This window comes from Nicotiana sylvestris, chromosome 6 (assembly GCF_000393655.2).
Source record: "Nicotiana sylvestris chromosome 6, ASM39365v2, whole genome shotgun sequence".
Taxonomy (NCBI): domain Eukaryota; kingdom Viridiplantae; phylum Streptophyta; class Magnoliopsida; order Solanales; family Solanaceae; genus Nicotiana; species Nicotiana sylvestris.
Genome location: NC_091062.1, coordinates 56,924,718 through 56,947,628, shown reverse-complemented (window position 1 = coordinate 56,947,628; position 22,911 = coordinate 56,924,718). Strand labels below are relative to the sequence as shown.

General features: G+C 37.4%; 1 protein-coding gene across 1 annotated transcript in view; it reads right to left on the bottom strand.

Moving 5' to 3' along the window:
• Positions 1 to 282: 282 nt before the first annotated feature.
• Positions 283 to 22,911, bottom strand: part of LOC104246226 (brefeldin A-inhibited guanine nucleotide-exchange protein 5) — a 58,598-nt gene continuing 35,969 nt past the window's right edge. Inside the window, exons 26-34 of the mRNA XM_070150128.1 lie at positions 19,824 to 19,990; positions 19,648 to 19,726; positions 19,471 to 19,570; positions 19,213 to 19,388; positions 18,339 to 18,458; positions 9,438 to 9,574; positions 8,982 to 9,327; positions 7,814 to 7,909; positions 283 to 731 (exon numbers count right to left, since the gene is read on the bottom strand). Of these exons, the coding sequence (XP_070006229.1) occupies positions 669 to 731; positions 7,814 to 7,909; positions 8,982 to 9,327; positions 9,438 to 9,574; positions 18,339 to 18,458; positions 19,213 to 19,388; positions 19,471 to 19,570; positions 19,648 to 19,726; positions 19,824 to 19,990 (1,284 nt within the window). The 3' untranslated portion in view covers positions 283 to 668. The remainder of the gene's footprint in view (positions 732 to 7,813; positions 7,910 to 8,981; positions 9,328 to 9,437; positions 9,575 to 18,338; positions 18,459 to 19,212; positions 19,389 to 19,470; positions 19,571 to 19,647; positions 19,727 to 19,823; positions 19,991 to 22,911) is intronic.

Genomic DNA, 22,911 nt, shown 5'->3' with positions numbered 1-22,911 from the left:
TCTAAGCATTAAAGGGTAAATAGTTTAGAATTAATGGGTATAAAGTAAAATTTTCTCTATTCGATAAGGCTATAGGCTTACCTCAAAGTCTTTACGTTTTTACCAAAACCTAATAATTGGTTCAAACAAGATTTAGTGCGATTGGTTCGCTTTATTTGGTCGGGTTAAAATTCATTTCATAGCCATTCTACTTATAGCTCAAACTACCACCGTTGAATACATACAAGAATTGCTACAGGTCCAATATGCACCAAAACAGAGGATCCAAGTAGAGTTATGGGATGCCAAATAAGGAAGCTGTATACAATAAAAAAGATAATAACATTGGTTGCACCCCACAATGGGCTATAATTTACTAAATTACATGTTTACATTTTTTGGACATCACATGTAGAGGCTTTTTATCGTGCCGGCCTCCCCTGTGAGGCCAAATGATGGTCAATTGTCATTTTAATAACGATGTACATCCATAAAGTGTGAACGGGATCATATTCCAGGAGGGAGATTGTTCTATAACCCCTTAAATCTAACCTGAAGAAACTATTAAAATATGAGATGCTGAGAAAAGCAGTAGAGAAAAGTATTACAGCTGCAGTACATCAATTATTACTCCAACCTCTCCCAAGCTCTTCATAGAAGATCCCGTCTCACTTGGCTCTCCATACGTCTTAAGCCAACAGCGGGTTCAACTGCATATTAAAAAGATCTGCAAGGGATCCACGTACATCCATCTGAAGTAGAATAGACCATTAGCAATAGGAATTGCGGAAATCGACGGCTAACATCAAATTTTGAAATTATACTTGTGCCATAACCATTCAATTTATTAGATCTCTCAAATATCCACATAAAACTATTACTTTAATAGCATGCAAGCAGAAAAAGGAAAGTGAGTAACCACTAGCATTAACAGGAAACTGAACTTAAAGGTTAAAGGAGTGTAAGCCAATCACTTAGGAGAAGCAAAAAATAGAGGGCAACATTTAACTCTTCTTGTGGCCAAAAGAAGAATCTGAAGAATAGATAGAAGTTTGTGTCAGACCTTGTAATTTTTGCCCTTCGTCAATTACTAAGACCCCCTTTCTTCCTTCAATTACTAAGAATGCACAAGATATTTAAAGAGGGCAACAAAAATCATCTGTGTTAGCAGTTTGTTTTTCCTTTAGTTAAAAGTTAGTTAGAGAATCAGAATCCATACATTTATTAATATTTTATTAGCAGTAAGTTTCAAAAGTCCTTTTGCTTGCTCTCCAACCAAATATCTTCTAACAAGCACCCTATAAAAGTCAGTGTTGAATGTAATGAGGTAAAGGATCCCAAAAGAATGAAAATTAAAGCCTATGAATTAATATTGTCATGTTTGACGAGTAATGTTCATAAAAGTTACAATAGTACTGTAGTGTACTTCATCGCCAAAAGAAAAGGGGAAAAGGAAATATGATAGCACTCTATGATGGCACAACCATTGAGGTAGCAGTAATTTCTAGTATTGATGTAGTACAAGTCATGAAAAGTCATGCTGGAAGCCCTTTTTTGCATTCTATCTAAGTTGAATTAAAAAATAAAGTTAACTGCAACAAGTCCTTAATGTTAAAGAAACAGCCCCCTCCCCCCCCCCCCCCCCCCCAAAAAAAAAAAAAAACTACAGTTTGCTGCATTTACATCGTTAAACTTATAAACATGTAATAATGTGCCTCTGACAACCTCCTTTTTCAGCCAAAAACATGAAGTCGGTGTATCATGAAACTAACATTGATAGTAGCCTTAAGAAGGATGCAATTGATCCTAAAGACTAAGGTTCCTACTTAGTCAATCCTTAGTTAGAGATCGAACAAACCCTGTCAAGCCTAAATTAAAGATTGAATAAATAAATGCAGGTGAGACGTTGAAGTACGCAGATCCAAGAAAGAAACCTCTAACTAGCTATTATGTTTGAGTTAATAGGACATTTATATATATATATATATACTATATTAAAAGCACGAAGGCCCTTAACGAAATATCGTTCGCCTTTTTTACCCTTTAAAAAAATATTATATATTGGATAAAATAGTAATACAAGTTATTTGCCTAAAATTTAGGACTTCAAAATTAACTATATTTTGTATATTAAATACTTCCTTGTTTAAAATAGGTATGAATCCTAATTTATAGGACTTACTTTTATCACGTTTGTTTTCCATTTCTTTTATTAATAAGAGATAATGTGCTTATTATATTTTCAATTCTAGATTATTTAATAAAATACCTATAATAAAAGACTAAAATTTAAAACTAACGCTTTTTTCCATTTTAAACTTGATCTTTACAAGCAAAAAAGAAAATCTGAAGTCCCTCCAAATTAATGTTAATTATTATATAAAAATACTTCATTTAATAAGTCATTTAATTATTTTTATAATTTTTAGAAGTTTAAAATTAATAAAAATTTTACTTATTAATTTTTTTTATTATTTGGACTAAAATTTCTAATACTTAGAACTTTAAAATATTAAAATTTTACTTTATATAAATCATTCACTTAAATTATGCGGGATGCCTTATTCACCGGACTACTATTTTTTCAATTCTAATTCTAAGTCATTCTCTGGAGTTAATATGTCATGGAAAAGTCTTCTTTCAATTATACATTCTCTCACAAGCTTGCTTTAGTATCCTTTTAAATGTATTTTTTTATTGCTATTTAATTTGATTTTGTGATCATATGAAAGTTGTAGATTATTAGTTGCCTGATTATATATTTTAAGTTATCCTTCAGCACTATTTAGGTTTTTAAGGATTTGTTCTTGCTGACTGAAAAAGGAAGCATGATAGCTTGTAAAATTAAAATTATAAGGTTTTTAAGGACTTGTTCTTGCTGAAACTGAAAAAGGAAGCATGATAACTTGTGAAATTAAAGTTATAATATTATTAAACTGAAATAAATTTTAAGTTGAATTATTGACTTATGATTGAGGATTTTTACGAGAGCTTCTTTATTTATTGAGTTATTATGCACATTTAACATATATAATTATCTTTAGGAACTTATACTTTTATTTTATTATTTAAACACGAATTTTAAATAAATTAGCACTCATTGAGATAGAATACATGTGCATCGCGCGTACCTTGAGACTAGTATATATATATATATTCCAGTTTGAGCCTAGGATTGCACGGCTTTAAAACGTGAAACTATGGTCTAAGGCTTTGCTTCCTTATATACGCAACATCTCTCTTGTCTTTTGTCTAAGGTGTTACAGAAAAAGGTATGATGTTTAATGGAAATCATGGTTGAAAACAAAGAAATTCATTGCTATAAGTTTTAGTTCTATATTGTGAGAATGCATGGGAGAAAAATCTTATTATTAATTAAAGTGTTGTACAACCCTATTTATATACAGTGATTACATAATAACAGGTATCTACTTCGCGATGTAGGACACTATATACATGACTAACTACTTAACACTCCCCCTCAAGCCAGTGCATATAAATCATATGTACCGAGCTTGTTACAGATGTAACTAATACGAGAACCAGTAAGAGACTTAGTGAAAATATTTGTTAGTTGATCATTCGACTTTACAAAATTTGTAACAATATCTCCTGAGAGCATCTTTTCATTGACAAAGTGACAATCGATCTCAATGTATTTAGTCCTCTCATGAAACACCGGATTTGACGCAATATGAAGAGCAACTTAATTATCACACACCAGTTTCATCTTGTTGATTTCTCCGAACTTCAACTCCTTGAGCAACTGCTTGACCCAAACTAGCTCACACGTTGCCCTAGCCATGGCTCGATATTCGGCTTCGGTACTAGATCGAGCAACTACATTCTGTTTCTTGCTCTTCCAAGTGACCAAATTACCTCCTACTAGAACACAATATCCAGACGTAGAACGTCTATCAGAAGGTGATCCTGCCCAATCAGCATCTGTGTATCCAACAATCTGCCTGTGGCCTCGATCCTCGAATAGTAACCCTTTGCCTAGAGCTGACTTCATATACCGAAGAATGTGAACTGCATCCCAGTGACTATCACAGGGAGAATCCATAAACTGCCTTACAACACTCACCGGAAAAGAAATGTCTGGTCTAGTCACTGTGAGGTAATTCAATTTGCCAACCAACCTCCTACATCTCGTAGGATATCTAAGAGGCTCCCCCTATCCAGGCAGAAGCTTAGCATTCAGATCCATACGAGTGCCAACAGGTCTGCAACCCATCATTCCAGTCTCCTCAAGAATGTCTAAGGCATACTTCCGTTGTGAAATAACAATACCTGAGCTAAACTGAACGACCTCAATACCTAGAAAATACTTCAATCTGCCCAGATCCTTAGTCTAGAGGTGCTGAAAGAGATGCTGCTTCAGATTAGTAATACCATCCTGATCATTGCCAGTAATAACAATATCATCAACATAAACCACCATATAAATACACAGATTAGGAGCAGAATGCCGATAAAACACAGAGTGATCAGCTTCAGTACGAGTCTACCGAACTCCTGAATAACTATGCTAAACTTACCAAACCAAGTTCAGGGAGACTGTTTCAAACCATATAGTGACCTGCGCAATCGGCATACAAGACCACTAGACTCCCCCTGAGCAACAAAATCAGGTGGTTGCTCCATATAAACTTCTTCCTCAAGATCACCGTGGAGAAAAGCATTCTTAATGATTAACTGATAAAGAGGCCAATGACGTACAACATCCATGGACAAAAAGAGACGAACAGATGCCACTTTAGCCACGGGAGAGAAAGTGTCACTATAATCAAGCCAAAAAATCTGAGTGGATTCTTTTGCAACAAGACGAGCCTTAAGCCGATCAACCTGGCCATCCCGACCAACTTTGACCGCATATACCCAACGACAACCAACAGTAGACTTACCTGAAGGAAGAGGAACAAGCTCCCAAGTGCCACTCGCATGTAAAGCAGACATCTCCTCAATCATAACATGTCGTCATCCTGGATGAGATAGTGCCTCACCTGTAGACTTAGGGATAGAAACAGTGGACAAAGATGATATAAAAGCATAATGAGGTGATGACAGACGACGATAACTTAAACCAACATAGTGGGATTAGGATTAAGTGTGGATCGTACACCTTTGCGGAGTGCAATTGGTTGACTAAGAGGAGACAAGTCCACATTAGGTGTAGAATATGATGCAGGACGTGAATCACCTGGGCCTGATGCTGGACGTGGACAACGATGATAAGTCAAGAGTGGTAGAGCTGCAGAAGGTTGAACTGGACTAGATGGTGTAACTGGAACTATAGGTGGTAGAACTGGAGCTATAGGTAGTGGAGCTGCAACTGGAGCTATAGGTAGTGGAGCTGCAACTGGAGCTGTAGGTGGTGGAGCTGCAATTGGAGCTGTAGAGGAAGATGAATGGGAGATAATGACTGAATCTCCAAAAGATGAACCGGTACCACCTCAGAAATATCTAAGTGATTACCTGGACCTGTGAAGTATGATTGGGTTTCAAAGAAGGTAACATCAACGGACATAAGGTACCGCTGGAGGTCAGGAGAATAGCATCGATACCCCTTTTGCGTTCTCGAGTAACCCAGAAATACGCACTTAAGAGCACGAGAAGCTAATTTATCTTTTCCTAAAGTAAGGTTATGAACAAAACACGTGTTTCCAAAGACACAGGGTTGAAGAGAGAACAAAGGTAAGTGGGGAAACAGGACAGAGAATGACACTTGATTTTGGATAGCTGAAAATGGCATACGATTAATAAGATAGCAAGATGTAAGAACTGCATCTCCCCAAAAACACAACGGTACATGAGATTGTATGAGTAGGGTATGTGCAGTTTCAATAAGATGTCTATTCTTTCTTTCAGCTACCCCATTTTGTTGAGATGTGTACGGACAAGATGTTTGATAATAATCTCATGAGAGTTCATAAACTGCTGAAATGAGTTAGACAAATACTCTAGGGCATTATCACTACGAAATGTGCGGATAGAAACTCCAAATTGATTTTGAATTTTAGCCTGGAAGTTCTGGAAAATAGAAAACAACTCAGACCGATTTTTCATCCGAAATATCCAAGTGCACTTGGAATAATCATCAATGAAACTGACAAAGTAGCGGAATCCCAAGGCAACTGACTCGACTAGGACCCCAAACATCTGAATGGATTAAAGTAAAAGGTGACTCTGCTCGATTATCAAGACGCCGAGGGAAATGGGAGCTGTTATGCTTAACAAGCTGACATGACTCACACTCTAGAGTGGACAAGTGAGATAAACCAGGTACCATTTTCTAAAGTTTTGACAAATTGGGATGTCCCAACCGTTTATGTAATAAATCTGGTGAATCGGTAACAAGACAAGTTATTGAAGGAAGACAAGATGTGAGTCCATGTGATTTTGCAAGGATAAGGTAATAAAGTCCATCTGATTCACGCCCGGTACCGATGATCCGCCCCGTACTATGTTCCTGTATAAAAACAAGGTCATCAGGAAATATAATAACGCATTTAAGTGATTTGGCTAAGCGACTAACGGCTATGAGATTAAAAAGACTATTAGGAACATAAAGAGTTGAATCTAAACGTAAGGAAGAAAGTGGGCTTGCTTGACCTATTGCAGTTGTCATGGTTTGAGACCCATTGGCCAGTGTGACTGTTGGAAGAGATTGAGAATATGAAATACTAGTGAAAAGAGATTTGTTACCAGAAATATGATCAGATGCACCTGAATTAATGACCCAAGACTCAGAGGTTGAAGATTGGGAGACACAAGTCACGTTACTATCTGTTTGAACAACGGAAGCTATCCCTGAATGTGTTTGTTTGCATGCTTTGTACTGAACGAACTCAATATAATCCGGTAAAGAAACCATATGGATTGAATTCAATGCATTGGATCCAACGGATTGTGAGTTAAAGGCTTCTGATACGAATGCTATTATAATATTGCGCCGGAAAACTCATTGTTCATGCCGGAAAAATAAAAAAGTCGTCGAATTTTGGTGTAACATGGATGGGTGGCCTCGAAAACACCTTGCAACCAAACTTTCCTCAAGAAGGTCTGCCAGAAAATGGCCGGAAATAGCTGCACGCGCCGGCGCGTGGGACAAACGCGCCGGCAGATCTCTCGCTTCTGAAAGCGCGTGTGAGTGCGTGAGATCTCCTTTGCCGGAGATTCTTGCTGGGGTTTGCTCGCCGGAGGATTCTTAACCTTGTGGTGGTGTTGGTTTTTGCACAGCACCAACTGAAGAAGGATTGACGCCGGATAACCACCGGAATTAGCGCAGTGACTGTTTTTTGTTTTTCTTTCCCGGAGTCGCTAGTATTTTTGCACAGCGATGAATCTCTCACACTAGCTCTGATACCATGTAAAAATGCACGGGAGAAAAATCTTATTATTAATTAAAGTGTTGTACAACCCTATTTATATACAGTGGTTACATAATATTAGGTATCTACTTCCCGATGTGGGACACTATACATAACTAACTAATTAACATATATAATCCAATTTATCTTCAGAACCAGTAGGTGGATCTTCTCCAATAAACCAAAACAGAAAGAGTCGCATTACTTGTGATAGGGAGTAATAAATTCATTGCTACAAGTTCTATTCAGTAGGTTGATCTTTTGCAATAAACTAAAGCACAAAGGGTCACATTACAAGCAATGTGGAGAGTAATTTCACGTGCAACCCCCACATTAACCACGATCATTATAAGATCAACTAATATGTTATTGCCATTGCAGAATGCGCTTCTTAAGTCAGAGCTAATATTCAGAAATTAATTTACTTCTTTTGTATATTAACATTTTAGGGATGAGATTACCTGATCACAGCATACAAGTTTAGTAATCAAAGGATAGAACTCTCTAAGGTGACTCCTGAATATTTGGCTGTTCATAAAGCACATACCCCTCAGCACCTGAAAAACAATTAGAATAAAAAAATGCATGAGAAATCAAAAAACCACTACTGAAATCAGAATCCAATTGTATGAATTCCAAAACTCCAGAGAAGCAAACAGAAATTTAATGTATGGCGGAACTCAGAAAAGTGAAAATCCAGCACAAACCAAGAAGTACCATCAATGCATCAGTACCTCATGAATTTAAAATAATAATTATGTCAGAAGGAGAAAAGAAATTCAGAATGAAATAAAATCTTCAAAATGAGAGTTTCAATGATTTTGATAGGAAGTGAGGAACAGGGCTCTATTTTTCCAACACAACCTTTTTCTGTTAGAAAAAATGAGAAATATGTCCAAAAGGAAACAAGTACCATTAGAAACCACAATATTTTCAAGGTTATAATATCTTAACAATAAAGGAAATGATGCTGACAAAGACTGATGGTCAATTGGGTTAACAGAATTGGTAATGTGAGCAAAACCACAACTTTGGTATGAGAAGCAGCATCTTCCAAGTTTGGAATAATTGATGAGTAGATACCCTAGCAAGGATATCAGAGTTGTACATCATAAATTACAGCTTGTTGGCTGAGAATAATTCTAAACCTCTATCTCGGTTGTGGCACTACCAACATAGCCATATATTGCAATCATAAAACGTGTTTCTTGTTGAATCGTGCGACTTCATCATCCAAAAGCGTAAACAATGAGAGCGGGACACTTCCATTTATTTAATTATTTCTTAACCACACCCTCATGTGAAAGCCTAATTCTTTTTATTAGACCAAGTGTGCAGAAATACTCTTTGTTAATGGTGGTGGTAGTAGGACTTGAACCTAAAACCTCTCCGCTCTGCTACCACGTTAAATTGTGTGACCACCTCATCTAAAAGCTTAAACTACTATAAAGGACACACTTCCATTTGTTCAATTATGTATTAATAGTTATGTATCTTTACAACTTACAAAGGGAAAAAAAGTGGTTTACTATAAGTGAGCTACTAAATATTACTGTGCTAATTAATTGAAAGCAGTTAAATGACAATAAAGACAAAACTAGAAACTTCAAGAAATCATGCACTCCCTACCTTAACAATGATCGGAGAACGCAATTCCAGAACTCGATGAACATCCATATTAGCACTCTCCGCCGTGCAGGACTGGAAGTCAGATGCCTCCCTCAGAACCTGTCCACAAAATGACACCAGTTTCTCTTCTGCAATTTGTTGAAACTTATCTTCTTCAATTGATCCCGACTGTTGAAACTTATCGTTAGGAGCTGCATCATTATTCATCAAACTATTTCCCTTCTGAGCAACTGTGGTCTCAGTTGATTCTTCCCTTATAGAATTAATCCCATCTGTTGTCTTTTGTAAGATATCAAGATAGATGGAAGTCCCTGCTAATTCCTGCCGGAGAAGATTAAATGGTGGCCTGTCCAACAATTAGCTAAATCAACACACAAGATGCTAGCAATTTGAGAAATATAGGTCTAACGGGAGGAGAAAAGAATTTGTGGAAATAACATAGGAACTGATGCCAACCTTTCAGCAGGTATTTGGCGCATCCGCAATCTGAGATTGGAATAAGAATTATATGATGCAGCAAACTCTAACACAGAGAACAAAATGTCCATTATAGTTATCTTGTGTGTTGGCTTCAACTTGTTCCAGTATTTCTTCTGCATGTTTGAAACACATCAAAAAGGAGAAATAAGAGGAGCAGAAAAATATTTTCACAAATGCACTATAAAGTTTGCTTTATGGTTAAAGTGGCTCATGGAACTGAAATCTGAAATCCAGAGACTCCCAACCCATTTGAAAAAAACGACTGCCACTCGAAAACAAACTATAGGTAATAGCTACAGCTGCCAAGAAGACACTCCATCATGTTCAGAATGCAGTATATTCACAGTTCTCACATCATATAGTAGGCAAGATCATAGCAGGTTTACAAGTGTCCTCCTATGCATGTCTGTCAAACTTAGGGGTGGCAAAACTAACCCAAACCCATTTGACCCGCCCAACCCGCCCAAGCTTTAATGGCTTTATGCTAGAATGATTTTGCAAATGGGCTGTTTTGGGCTAGCCCATGTTAACCCATCTAGAATCATCAGCCCAAATGGACCCATGATGATGCCCAACCTTGACCCATGGAAATGTTCAATCTTAGAGTTCTACCTTGACCCATGTTCTGGAAAATATTTTCTAATTTTCCCATGTTTGGTTGATATCCTCATAAAGAAATTACTAATTTTATTGAAATGGAAGAAAATTTTTTCTACAACATGAAAAGAAAATATTCTTTTTGTTGAAATAAAAGAAAATACTTTTTCTACAACAGGAAAAGATAGTACTCATTTTGTGAAAAAGAAAATACTTTTTTAACATCACGAAAAGAAATTATTCTTTTTGTTGAAACATGAAAAAAAAATACTTATTTTATTGAAATGAAAGAACTTTCTACATCATAAAAAGAAAATATTCATTTTGTTGAAATGAAAACAAAAATACTATATCTACAACATTAAAAGAAAGTACTCTAAATAATATTTCTGTTAGGGTGGGGGACGGGGGTGGGTGAGAAGGTCTAATTTTACTACTTTTTTATTATTATGATCTTTGTTAGTATTAAAAGATGAAGAACTATCAAATAAAATTCTAAATCGAAATCGAGGAAAGAAATCATTTGGCATGAATTGACATTTATTCAAAAACATAAGTTAATTTTTATACATGCTTGTTTTTTTTTTTTTTTGAATTGGTAACTATTGTATATATTATAACAATCAGTACATAGGTTGCACTAAAAACCAAATTTACATAGAGAGAATTTATAGATATTCTAATTTGAGACCTAGCAGGATCCTAGAATGTCTATGATTGTCAATGTATCTTCTGTGTACATCTGTTTGCACCAAAAACAAAATAGAAGAATACAATTGAGTTTGATCTTCTGCATTGAGTTGCTTCTATCTTCAAAACATCTAGTATTCCTTTCTCTCCAGACTGTCCACCAAATACATGCCGGAACAGTCCTCCATCTATCTCTACTAGTTGCTTCAGCTCCAGCTTCTTCCCAGCTATATATGACATCTTTAATCCTGAATGGCATTGACCATGAGATACCCCTAAGACTAATAAAGATTTTTCATAGTTGGTCTGTAATCTTGCAGTGTAGAAACAGATGGTTGACAGTTTCTGCATTTTCCCCACACAAAAAACATCTTGAACACATAGAAATTCCCCTTTTTATGAGATTATCCTGGGTTAAAACCGCCTCCTTTGCTAGTAGCCAAGTAAAGCATGCTACCTTGTATGGAATCTTTGTTTTCCATATATGTTTCCAAGGCCATGTATCTACCTGTTGATTATCATGATTCAAAATCTTATATGCATCCTTCACTCGGTAAATCCCTTTGTTGTACCTCTTCCACCATATTGAATCCAAACCTTCCTGTAGTCCTGTAAATGCTTCCAGCTCTTTGTAGAGTTCAGTTAGTCTTGTTATCTCCCAGTCATTCAGCTGTCTTCTTAGAGCTATTTCCCATCCTTGACAACTCCTCATATCAGCGACTGTCTTATGCTGGTTTTGTGCTAAACCGAACATATCTGGGTATCTTTCCTTTAAGCTTCCCATTCCTAGCCAGTTATCATTCCAAAATGATGTGTTCCTTCCGTTGTTCACTCTTATGGAGGAGTGATTCTTCATTATTGGCCAAAGTTCTCTGATTGATTTCCACACACTTACTCCATATGATGTACTGACTTTTTTTGACACCCAGTTGTTTTCTTCACCATACTTGGCTTTGATCACTTTGACCCATAAAGATTGGGGTTCTTTAGAGTACTTCCATAACCATTTAATTCTAAGAGCCTTGCTTTGATTCTTCAAATTCCTTATCCCTAATCCACCTTGTTTTTTATCCATTGTTGTTGTCTTCCAATTGACCAAATGGAAGACCTTTTTCTCCTTATTGCCTTGCCAGAGGAATGTTCTTCGGAGTTTGTCCAATCTCTGTAAAATGCCTGATGGAATTGGGAACAAAGACATCATGTAAGTAGGTAGAGAGTCTAATACTGAGTTGATTAGAACTAGCCTACCCCCCAATGATAGATACTGCGATTTCCATCTTGACAACTTCTTCTCACACTTTTCTATGACTGAATTCCAGATTTCTTTTGATTTGGATCTTGCACCAAGAGGCATCCCCAGGTAAACAGTTGGTAGGGACCCAACTTCTCCTCCCAATATTTGAGTCAGTTGCCCCATGTTGTTAACTTCATTAATGGGAAAAATGTTGCTCTTTCTCCAGTTAATGTGTAATCCTGATACACCTTCAAATAAAACCAAAATGATCCTTAAGAATCTAAGTTGGTCTTTTTCAGCATCACAGAAGACTAGAGTATCATCAGCATATTGGAGATGTGTGATCTCTAGATTGTTAGCCCCACTCCTGTTTACCTCAAAACCTTTAACCCAACCACTGACTTTAGCCGTTTTGATCATGTTGTTCAATCCTTCCATGGCTATGATGAATAAAAAGGGAGATAGAGGATCACCTTGTCTGAGACCTCTGTGTGAGTGAAAATAACCTTTAGGACTTCCATTTATAAGAATGGAGAATTTCACAGTAGATATGCAAAATTTCATCCATCTAATCCATTTTTGCCCAAAACCCATTTGTTCTAACATTCTTAGTAGGAAGCTCCAGTTCACATGATCATAGGCCTTCTCGATATCCAATTTGCATAAGATTCCAGGTTCTTTCTTTTTTATTCTTGAATCCACAGCTTCATTGGCAATCATCACTGCATCAATTATTTGTCTTCCTTTGATGAACGCCATTTGTTGAGCATCAACAAGTTTCCCAACCACCCTCTTAAGTCTTTCAGTTAAGACTTTTGAGAGCAGTTTGTAGAAGCTCCCTATCAGACTGATCGGTCTGAAATCTCTCAATTCTTTCGCACCTGTCCTCTTTGGAATCAATGCTATATATGTTGCATTGAAGCTTTTCTCAAACATCTCCTGTGAATGCAAGTTGTTAAAAGCCGCCATGATATCTTCCTTCAAAATGTCCCAACACTTTCTGAAAAAACCCATTGTGTATCCATCTGGACCTGGAGCCTTGTCACTTGCACACATCTTCAGGCTGCTCAGCACTTCTTGTTCCTCAAAGTTACTTTGTAAAGACTCCCTTTCCGATTCAGACATGCTTGTAGTATTTTCGAAATTGACTGTTGGTCTCCACTGTTCAGGTTCTGTGTATAGCTCCTTGTAGAATTCAATAATCTCGTTCTCTATTCTTTCTGGATCCTCGATTACTTCATGTCGAATCATTATTTGGTCAATGTTGTTGTTTCTCTTGCGTGCATTTGCAGTCCGATGGAAAAATTTTGTATTCCTATCCCCTTCTTTGAGCCACAAAGCTCTTGATTTTTGTCTCCATGCACTTTCTTCATTCTTGAGTTGCACCTCAATCTCCATTAGAGTAGCTGCTTTCCTGACTGATTCCTCCTCTGTCAACGCTCTTAGTTGTTGCGTTGTCTCAAAATCTGCTAATTGACTTAGCAATTTTGATTTCTGCAGTCCCAGATTGCCTTCGTAACTTCTGCTCCATCCTTTTAGCTTGCCCTTGAGAGCTTTTAACTTGCAAGCTAAAATGTAATCAGGTCTTCCTGAGAATTCAAAAGATCCCCACCACTCTCTAATTCTGTCCTCAAAACCTTCCACATTTAGCCACCAATTTTCAAACTTGAAATATGATTTAGCTTGTTCCCACACACCGCAGGTGAATGGTCCGAAATCAGCCTTTGTAGGATAGTTTGCTTGATGTTTCTGAGTCTTACATCCCATTCTTCTGAAATGAGAAATCTATCAATTCTTGAAGCCGCTGTATGATTGTCCCCTTTGAACCAAGTATAGTTTCCTCCTTCAAGTCGAAGATCTATCAGCTCCATATCTTCTATAAAATCCGAAAACTCTACCATCGCTCTGGACCTCCTTGAGCATTCCCGTTTTTCAGAAGAGTACCTTGTAACGTTAAAATCGCCACAAACCGCCCAAGGACCTTCCATCAATCCCCTCACTGCACCAATTTCACTCCATACTTTTTTCCTTTCTATTCTACAATTTGGGGCATACACTCCTGTTATGTGACATTGAAAATTCTGTAGAAGAGCGTCAAACTTGCATGTCAAAGTGTATGCACCAATCTGTAACACCTCCCCTTTCCATACTCTGCAATCCCATAACATCAAAATCCCTCCTCTCGTGCCGCTAGCTTCTAAACTTGCATACCTAACCCATCTACCACCCCATATTTGCCTGACTATTTCCTCTATATCCCCCTCGACTTTTGTTTCTTGCATGCAAATAATGTCTGCCCTCCAATTCTGCACTTGACTTTTTATTATCTCCCTTCTCTTCTTATCATTTAGACCCCTTACATTCCAGGAAATTACTTTGATCCTCATATAGAAATAATTGAAAGATCTCTTCCCCTACTCCTTTTCCCGTCACTCTTGAATTTGACATCGAAAGAAGTCAAACCCTTTAATTCCAGTGATCCTTTGAATCTTTGTTTCTTCACCTCCAACTCTGACTCCACCCTTCTAACCTGTCTGCAGCTGTCAATTTGCATTAACAATTCCAGTGCTTCTTCTTCATGTCCTTGGAAATCTACTCCAAACATTTTCCCCAATTTGATCATATTTTGATGGACCCATATTGTTGCATCCATGTCTTTATCCAATAAAGGATTGTGTTGCTGAACTGCTAAAGGATTCACCTCCTCAATTTCCCACACTTGAATAGGGCTACATTGCTTTAGATGTTCCAAAGTACATCCCACGTGATCATTCCCCATCTTTAAGTTTATGCTTTGCTCCCCTTCCTTCTGTTTCAGTCTTGCTAAATCTACTCCACCTTCTGGCTGACTGCAACTGGAAATTGTTTCCTTTTGCATACTTTGACGATTCACATTAAGGTTTTGCTCCCCTGGAGATGACTCTTTTGCTCCCGAGTGAGAAGGTCCTCCCATTTCCTCGATATAAGGCTTCAGCCCAGTATCAGAGAGCTTACACGAGAGGTCATTAAAAATGACTTGTGCAGCCATATCGGGGTCATAGGATTTCAGCTTGACTTTTGACCCTCTACTGTTTTGATTCAACGAAGTTGAACCTTGTGTAAATTGACCACTTGCCTTTCCTTTACCATTGTTTAGCTCATACCGTGTCTTTCTTTCAGCCCAGATTGGGATGAAAAATTTGGTACCGTCTCTTACAATCCCCACCTCGTTGGGAGTCTTCCTGCCATCACCAGCAATTTTGATTCTTGCCCACTTGAGGTGGTTTTTGAGATCAGTTTCTTCTTCTGTAGCTAGCCAACCCCCACAAAGATCTCCTATTTCTTTGAAGATCTTTTGTGACCATAGATGTACAGGAATCCCCATGGCTCTAATCCAGCATGTTTCCTCAATTTGTGAGATTGGAATGCAACCGGCAGTATGATTCCACCAATCCAGATGAAGCTTGAATTTTTTCCATCTCCATTCTCCTTGCACAACCTGCTCTGTCATGAATCTGTTTGGAAATTCAAAAAGAAACATGTTTCCTGTCATTTCATAAATGTTTACTCCGTATGCTTTGTTCCATGACGCACTAGCCCATCGCCTTATGTCTGCTAAAGTGGGTCTCTCATTGATTTCTTCCCCAAAAGACCCGATAATGCATCTTTTTAGTAAGCCTGTGTCCTCTCCTCCAATAGGGTCCAGAACAGAGATACCGCCATTGCTCGTGCTGACCCTTGCCTCTCGAAGCGTATTGGATTGCCATTTACTCTCCTTAACTGCTTGGGCATAAGGGAAATTGTCCACAGTGTTTCTAGGTGGTACTATGGGATTCGACTTGATGGTCTGATATATGAATCTCTCTATCTTAGCTGCTATGTCTTTCCAACCAGAATTCAAAGTTAACTCTGGGATTATAATCACTGACCTCCCTTCTCCCTTCAGTGAGAGAATACTCATATATCTTCCATGGGTGTTAAATTTCCTAGTGCAGAAATGTTCTGTCAATTGCTCCTTGTACTTCCATCTCTTCACTAGATTATTTTGATCTGTCGACGCTTCTTTAAGTGTAAAGCATATCCATTCCATTGCCTTTCTACCCATGGATGATCTTCTCATCATGTTGCGGCTTCTCTCCACCCATTCAAACCAAATGTCTTTATTGGAGTTCCATCTGGTGATGTCAAAAGATTTGAATCCTGCGTTGAAATATATCCTGTTGTCTCCCATATTGTACAAAACAACTGTTCAGGTTCTGGAATTTTAGGGGTTGTTTAGAAGTTATCACAGTGAGCTTTAAAGCTTGACAAAGAAGAAAAGAACCCGAAATTTCTGAACAGAGAAAGGTTCCCCGCCACCGGAAAAAATAAAAGTTGTCGGAATTCAGAACTAAATGTATGGATGTGCTCGGAATTTCCCAGCGAGTGTTCTGTCCAAAACGAAAATTTTGAAAATTGGCCGGGGTTGAGCTCACGCGTCGGCGCGTGGGGTTTGCCTCGCCGGAAAAGAGCCGCGCGTGGCGGCGCGTGCGGGGTTGTTTGTCGGAGCTGTTTTCAGAGGGTCGATCGGAATTGAATATCCGTGCTAATGGTGTTTATGGATTCTCAAGATTCCTTTTTCTCAGGCTCCTCGGGGAGTGTGCCTGAGAGCTCAAAGAAAGTAGAGAGAGAAATTCTGTTTTATGATTTCTCTCCAGAACATAGTACATGCTTGTTTTAAAGGTTGAGAATATTGCAAAGTTTTGGGCCAATTTGGGCGGGTTGGGTAACAACCCATTGTTTAGCCCATCTTGACCCAGCCCATCTTGACCCAAGTGAAATTTGGACAGGGTTGGGCAATGACCGATTTAATGAGGCAACCTATCTTGACCAGCCCAAATAGCCTATTTGCCACCCCTAGTCAAAACTCTTAAGTAGTCAATCTGTTCAAAACTCTTTTAAGTTGTGAATGCTTTTAAGTTTCTTGTTCCTTCCATTATCTCAATTGATTACTACCAGAAGACATGTGTTGCACCTAACTTGTAATGAAAAATTCAAAAATTATGACTTACCAGATTTTTTGAATATAAAATGTCTTGTCTGAATCAGTTTATTCAGTTAATGACTTAAACGATACATTGCAATCAGAAGATAAATCAAATTCCTAGTGAGTGATTAACAAACTGTAACAACTTTCCATATACAGATAACTAATTCCAATTTCACCCTAATAATAGGGAATTGTACTTTAATCATTCTTCAGGGGAAAATAAGGGCAAAATCCAAAAACTAATATAAGTAGAAAGCCTTTAAACTCCATATATAATCAGCTATTGCCATGCAAAATGGGGCAAGGTTAGGACAAGCCAGCTGGACGGACTGAAAAATTGCACAACTTTTGTATCTATAATATAATTTTAAGTTGAACCAATGCTCTTTCATCATTCCAAATGCCAATCCCCGAATATATACACGACGGAAATTTAGCTGTTCTATACGAGTTTGGTTATTTTCAAAATGAAAAATAAAAATCTAAAAGTTTTATTTATGTATTATAAATCTACAGGTGCAGATTTTTGCTAACTAATAGCCAATTCTGAAGAATCAGTGCCCGCACCCATTCAATAAAGGCATTTCAAGCCAAGTGAAGGATCCATGTAAATAGTATAAGATCATTTCCATTTAGGTATTGCCATTTTTCACTCATCAAGATTTAAGGATCATTCAATTCAGAGATGATTTCTTCTCTCATTTTCTTCAATAGTTTCTATTGCACACAACCCTCTATGGTGCCATATATTGAGAAAGAAGAAAAAACCATATTTGATGTTATATTTGGCACATTTTCTCATTTTGGGGGGGAATTAGAAAACATTGAATGATTATACTTCAAAAAATTTCCATCCCTTAGCTTTATTGATTTCCCTGTGGAAATTGAAAATTTTATCCTCAAAAGTGGTGAGATTTCCAACAAAAAAATAGTAAAACAGCAAATCAATATTTATGTGCTCATAAAAATACCTGAAAGAGCTGTCTTACAAATGAGGTAGCATTACACATTGAGGGTAAATTTCAATATGGAAACTGCAATGTTTGACAACAAACGTGGAAACTACAAATTTGAATCAAGCAAGACCTTTGTCATCTCTATAAGACTATAATACAGAAATGGCACTTGAAGTTCTCTAAGCCAAATAATTGTAATCTGACAGGGAACAAAATAAGGGTAGTCGATGACTGGTAAAGAGAGGATTTTTACCAGACTGTTGTCAACTAAGCATCAAAACACATATTTTATCAATATCAGAAGATATTGCAATTTGCAACAGCTCCAATGATTTCTATACTAGCACTGGAAAGACGATCTTAGTACCCGCTGTTAAAAGCATGAGCAATACCTGAATGCTATCAATAGCGCTGAGAAGTAGCAACTGTGTGATGCATTTGCTCCTAATAGTAGCCAACATTGAACTTTCATCCTCATCTCTTGCCTCAGGCTCCGTATCATCAGCTAATAACTATACATCAGATAGAGTAGTAAACAGCAGAAACAAATCAAAATAACAGAAAATGATATACCCAATCGAAGTGTAAAATAGCTAAGCAAACAAGTTACTATTGCATTGCAATAACAAATGTAACAAACATATTCACCTTTTATAATACTTTCTTGGAATGATGAAGATACAAGAAAGGATATCAAATAAGACATCCACTGGAAGTATTCCCCTTAGAAAATGTGAGAAAAGAAAAACAAAACACCTTTGGCAGGATACTTCTTGAAACATTAGAATCATCCTCTTTTTGATAAGAAAGGATATCAATATAACAAGTACTGTTAAGAAGTTTCCTGATTGAATATCGTAGTTTGACTAGAGAAAAAAATCTTGATTAATGCAGTAAACGGAACAATAGCCCTTTGTATTATAAGAGTATATTAGTAAGTAAATGACAACTTATTTGCAATTTTACAGAAAATCTTACTATTAACCATCACATAACACATCATACTGGTATCGCATGTGAGCTTCGAGTTAACAGAGACAGGTCTGCATACATGTGCATTAACATAGTGACCAACGAAAACCTGAATTGTGTACTTAATATGTTGTTAAGTTCATACAAAAGGGATTTCTAATTTGAGAATTCTATTAAGAGAAACCTCATGGGCTCCATTGTTCACTGGATTTTGACAAATAAACTTTTTTCTTAAACATTTCCAATTTACATACAACAGTGAGGACAGCAAATTAGCCCAAAATGACGCAATACCTTTGATGGTGAAGTTGGCAAATTATCAGAAGCCTGAATTTTTGGTTTAGAAGTGAAACTTCTGATGAAGCGGTTGTCCATCATATTTCCCATAATTTTCTGTCCTATTGTTTGACTACGCTCAAGACCTTCTGGAACAGTAGGTTTCTCTAATCTCCCAGAAGGTGAGGGCATACCTATAAAGACATTTCTCTTTAATTATTTGCAATATAATTCCATTAGGAAACAATGAAAATGGATAATTTCCTCAGTGGCAACCTCCTGTTTCATCCAAATCAGCACGGGAGTCCGTTCCACGATTGTCGTCCAGCAAGTCTGATGAATGGCCACCACCATTTCCATTTTCAGCAATGTTATGCTGATATTATCCAATGACTCAATATTAGCAAAAGTTGGGGATTCATTATCAGCAGTTATGATCTCTAGATTTCTTACCAATACTGTATGATGCTTTGAGTTCTCAAAACCCAAATCATTGAGAAGTTCAAGGGGTTGCGTTGCATATGAAGCATTTCTGGTACATACAATAGACCAACTATATCATGAGCACAAAATAGCCAACCAGAAAGAATAAAGAAAGATCAGACAACTTAAGAAAAGTGGAATTGCACCTGATGCTCTCCAGCAAGGTATCCCAATCATTGTAACTAAATTGGTGTCCACCAACTTCAATAAGATGCACTAATGCACCAAGAGAGATGGCAACTACAGACTGATCACTTTTTTGGGCACAATCTAACAGCAAACCCAGCAGTGGGGGAAGCATGAAACACACATTCTACAAGAAAACGCTCAAATTTCAAAAGTCAGAAAATAGAGATAGCATGCTTTAGTAAAGAATATCACATGATCAATTCCACAGTTCTTCCTCATAAAAGAAAAGGGCATAAAAAATGTATATCATACATTGAATTGTGGAAAAAGAACCAAATACCAGTCTGCTGTTTAACATAAAACATAATCTGCTGTTGTAGGCTTGTACTAAATCGAAATGTTATTTACACTGTTGTATATCTTTAAAATAAGACCTCAGAATGTAAATAAATTACAAATGATCTGTATGCAAAACACACAGCAGTAAACCTAAACATGAGACTCCTAAACAAATTTCACTATAGGGAATGAACTGCAACATAAATAACAGAGGATTTGTGTGCACAATACACATCACAGTATACTTTCAAGTTTCAACATGAGACACCTAATCAAATACCAATATTTGGTATGAACTGCAACAACAACAGAGTCAGAGGCAACAATTGAGAGCTCAAGTAAACTGAACGGCAAGTTCTATAGAAAAGTTATAAAACCAACCATGTTATACAGGAGTGAACGTTGGGCCTCTAAAGTCCAACATATCCACAAGATGAATTGTCGGAGATGCGGATGCTAAGGTAGATTGGTCATACAATATTTGAGAAGATTAAAAATGACCACATTCGGTAGAAAGCGCAAGTAGCACACATTGAGGAAAAAATGACAAATGTTGCTTGAGATGGTATAATGTTAAGGTCCCGCGATATAGATCGTGTCATAGTGATTAGCTGCCCCTTTTTCCTTATTTCGATTCCTTAATCTACCTATTGTGAATAAACAATCAAACTCGTCGAAGGGAGTTTGAAACCCTAGAGCTCGTTCGGAATAACTCCAATCCTCTGTAGTTCTATGATAAAAGGTGGCTCAGGGTTTTATTCCTTTCGTTTCTGTTAAATAGGACTAGACTTATAAGTTATTATTACAAGAGTAGGAAACTTATAATTTAAGCTTCATAAAAACAGAAGTACGTAGAGAAACCTATTCTAGAAAATAATTAAACAGAAAATAAATAACTACTAAAATAAGAGACCTAGGCCTATTGAAATACTGAATTCACTTATTGCGCCTAGCATAGACACGTCCCACAAATGAGTCTATAACATCTCCCTCCTCCGGAAGAAAGAACTTGTCCTCATGCGCAAATTCAAGATAAACTTGTCGAAACTGGTCTACACATTCCCAAGTAGCCTCAGTTGCATCCAAACCAGCTCACTCAACCAAAACTTCCCATGTTCCACGGTTAAGGCGAGCACGCAAAACAAAGCCTGGGGTTGGCACAACCCGACCATCAGTTGTAGGAGGTAATGCTAGTGTAGACGCATGTGCTGCACCTTTCAAAGGCTTAAGAAGAGAAACATGAAAAACATTATGAAGCTCAGAATCTTCAGGCAACTTTAACTCATAAGCAACAATCCCAATGCATTTCAAAATTTGAAATGACCCATAAAACTTGGGAGAAAGTTTGTGGTGAAGCTGACCAGCAAGAGAACGTTGTTTATAAAGCTGCAAACGAAGCCAAACAAATGCTCCCGGTGCATATTCCACCTTTCGATGCTCTTTATCATAATACTCTTTCATTCGAGATTGAGCCTGCTGTAATCGAGTCTTAATTTTTGCCAAAACCACATCTCGGTCAAGCAAGGCTTGATCAATTGCCTCTACTCAAGCAGATCTAGGTATAGAGGACAATAATCTTGGTTGTTCGAGGCCATAGACGACCTTGAACGGCGAAGTCTGAAGAGCTGTATGAAAAGAAGTATTGTAGCAATATTCTGCCCAAAGAATCCAATCAACTAGTGTATCAAAAGCGCTTAAACCGTGCTTAAGCCCTGAAGCAAGGCTCAAAACATGTTGAGCGCTTCTCCTCACTTAGTGGGTGCTTCAGTGTTGTCATCAAGGCTCTAAGTCATACTTTTTCTTGCCAATGTGCGTAATCCTGAAGAGGTGACACTAAACAATTGATATTTCACTTTATCGTAAATTTTCTTCAATTTCTTTATCCATATATTAGGTATTCATACTTATAGATATTAGTCTTGGACTACACATACAAATTTGTAATTTTTCTCAATTTGCGCCTTTTTTCATTAAAGCCCATGCTTTACTTACGCTTTGCGCTTAAAGCCCCAACAGACATTAGAGCTTTTTTGCGCTTTCGCTTTTGATAACACTGCAATCAACCCCAGCGTTGAGGACGATCACCCACAAGACACCGCAAGTACATTTCAATATTGTGGTTGACAACCTTCATCTAACCATCCAATTGAGGATGATAAGATGAACAGAATGCAGGCTTAGTCCCGCACAAACGAAAAAGTTCCCTCAAAAAGTGACTGGTGAAAAATACATCCCTATCACTAGTAATAGATTCTGGCAACCCATGTAAACGCACAATATTTTAAAAAAAAATATGTGCCACTCGTGGAGCTGTACAAGGATGTGCCATAGGGATGAAATGAGAATATTTTAAAAATCGATCCACCACCACAATCAAAATCGTTTTCCCCCAAACGTTAAGTAGCCCATCAATGAAGTCCATGGAGATATCAGCCCAAATCTGCGCAGGATGTGCCAAGGGCTGAAGCAACCTGGTTGGACTTAGATTTTCACTCTTGTGGCGTTAACAAATCAGACAAGCTGCCACATATTCAGCAATGTTGGACTTCATAGCTTTCCAACAAAAATTATTGTGCACTCGTTCGGAAGTCTTCTGAACCTCTTCATGTGCACAATCATGATAACGAGACAAGACCATTGCAATTAAGGGAGAAGAAGGTAGCAAATAAATTCGACCTTTATAAAGAATGAGAGCATCATGAACGAACCCAAACATTGTCCATCTCCTTTGCTATTGTTAAATGGACCTTGGGCCTAACTTAACCC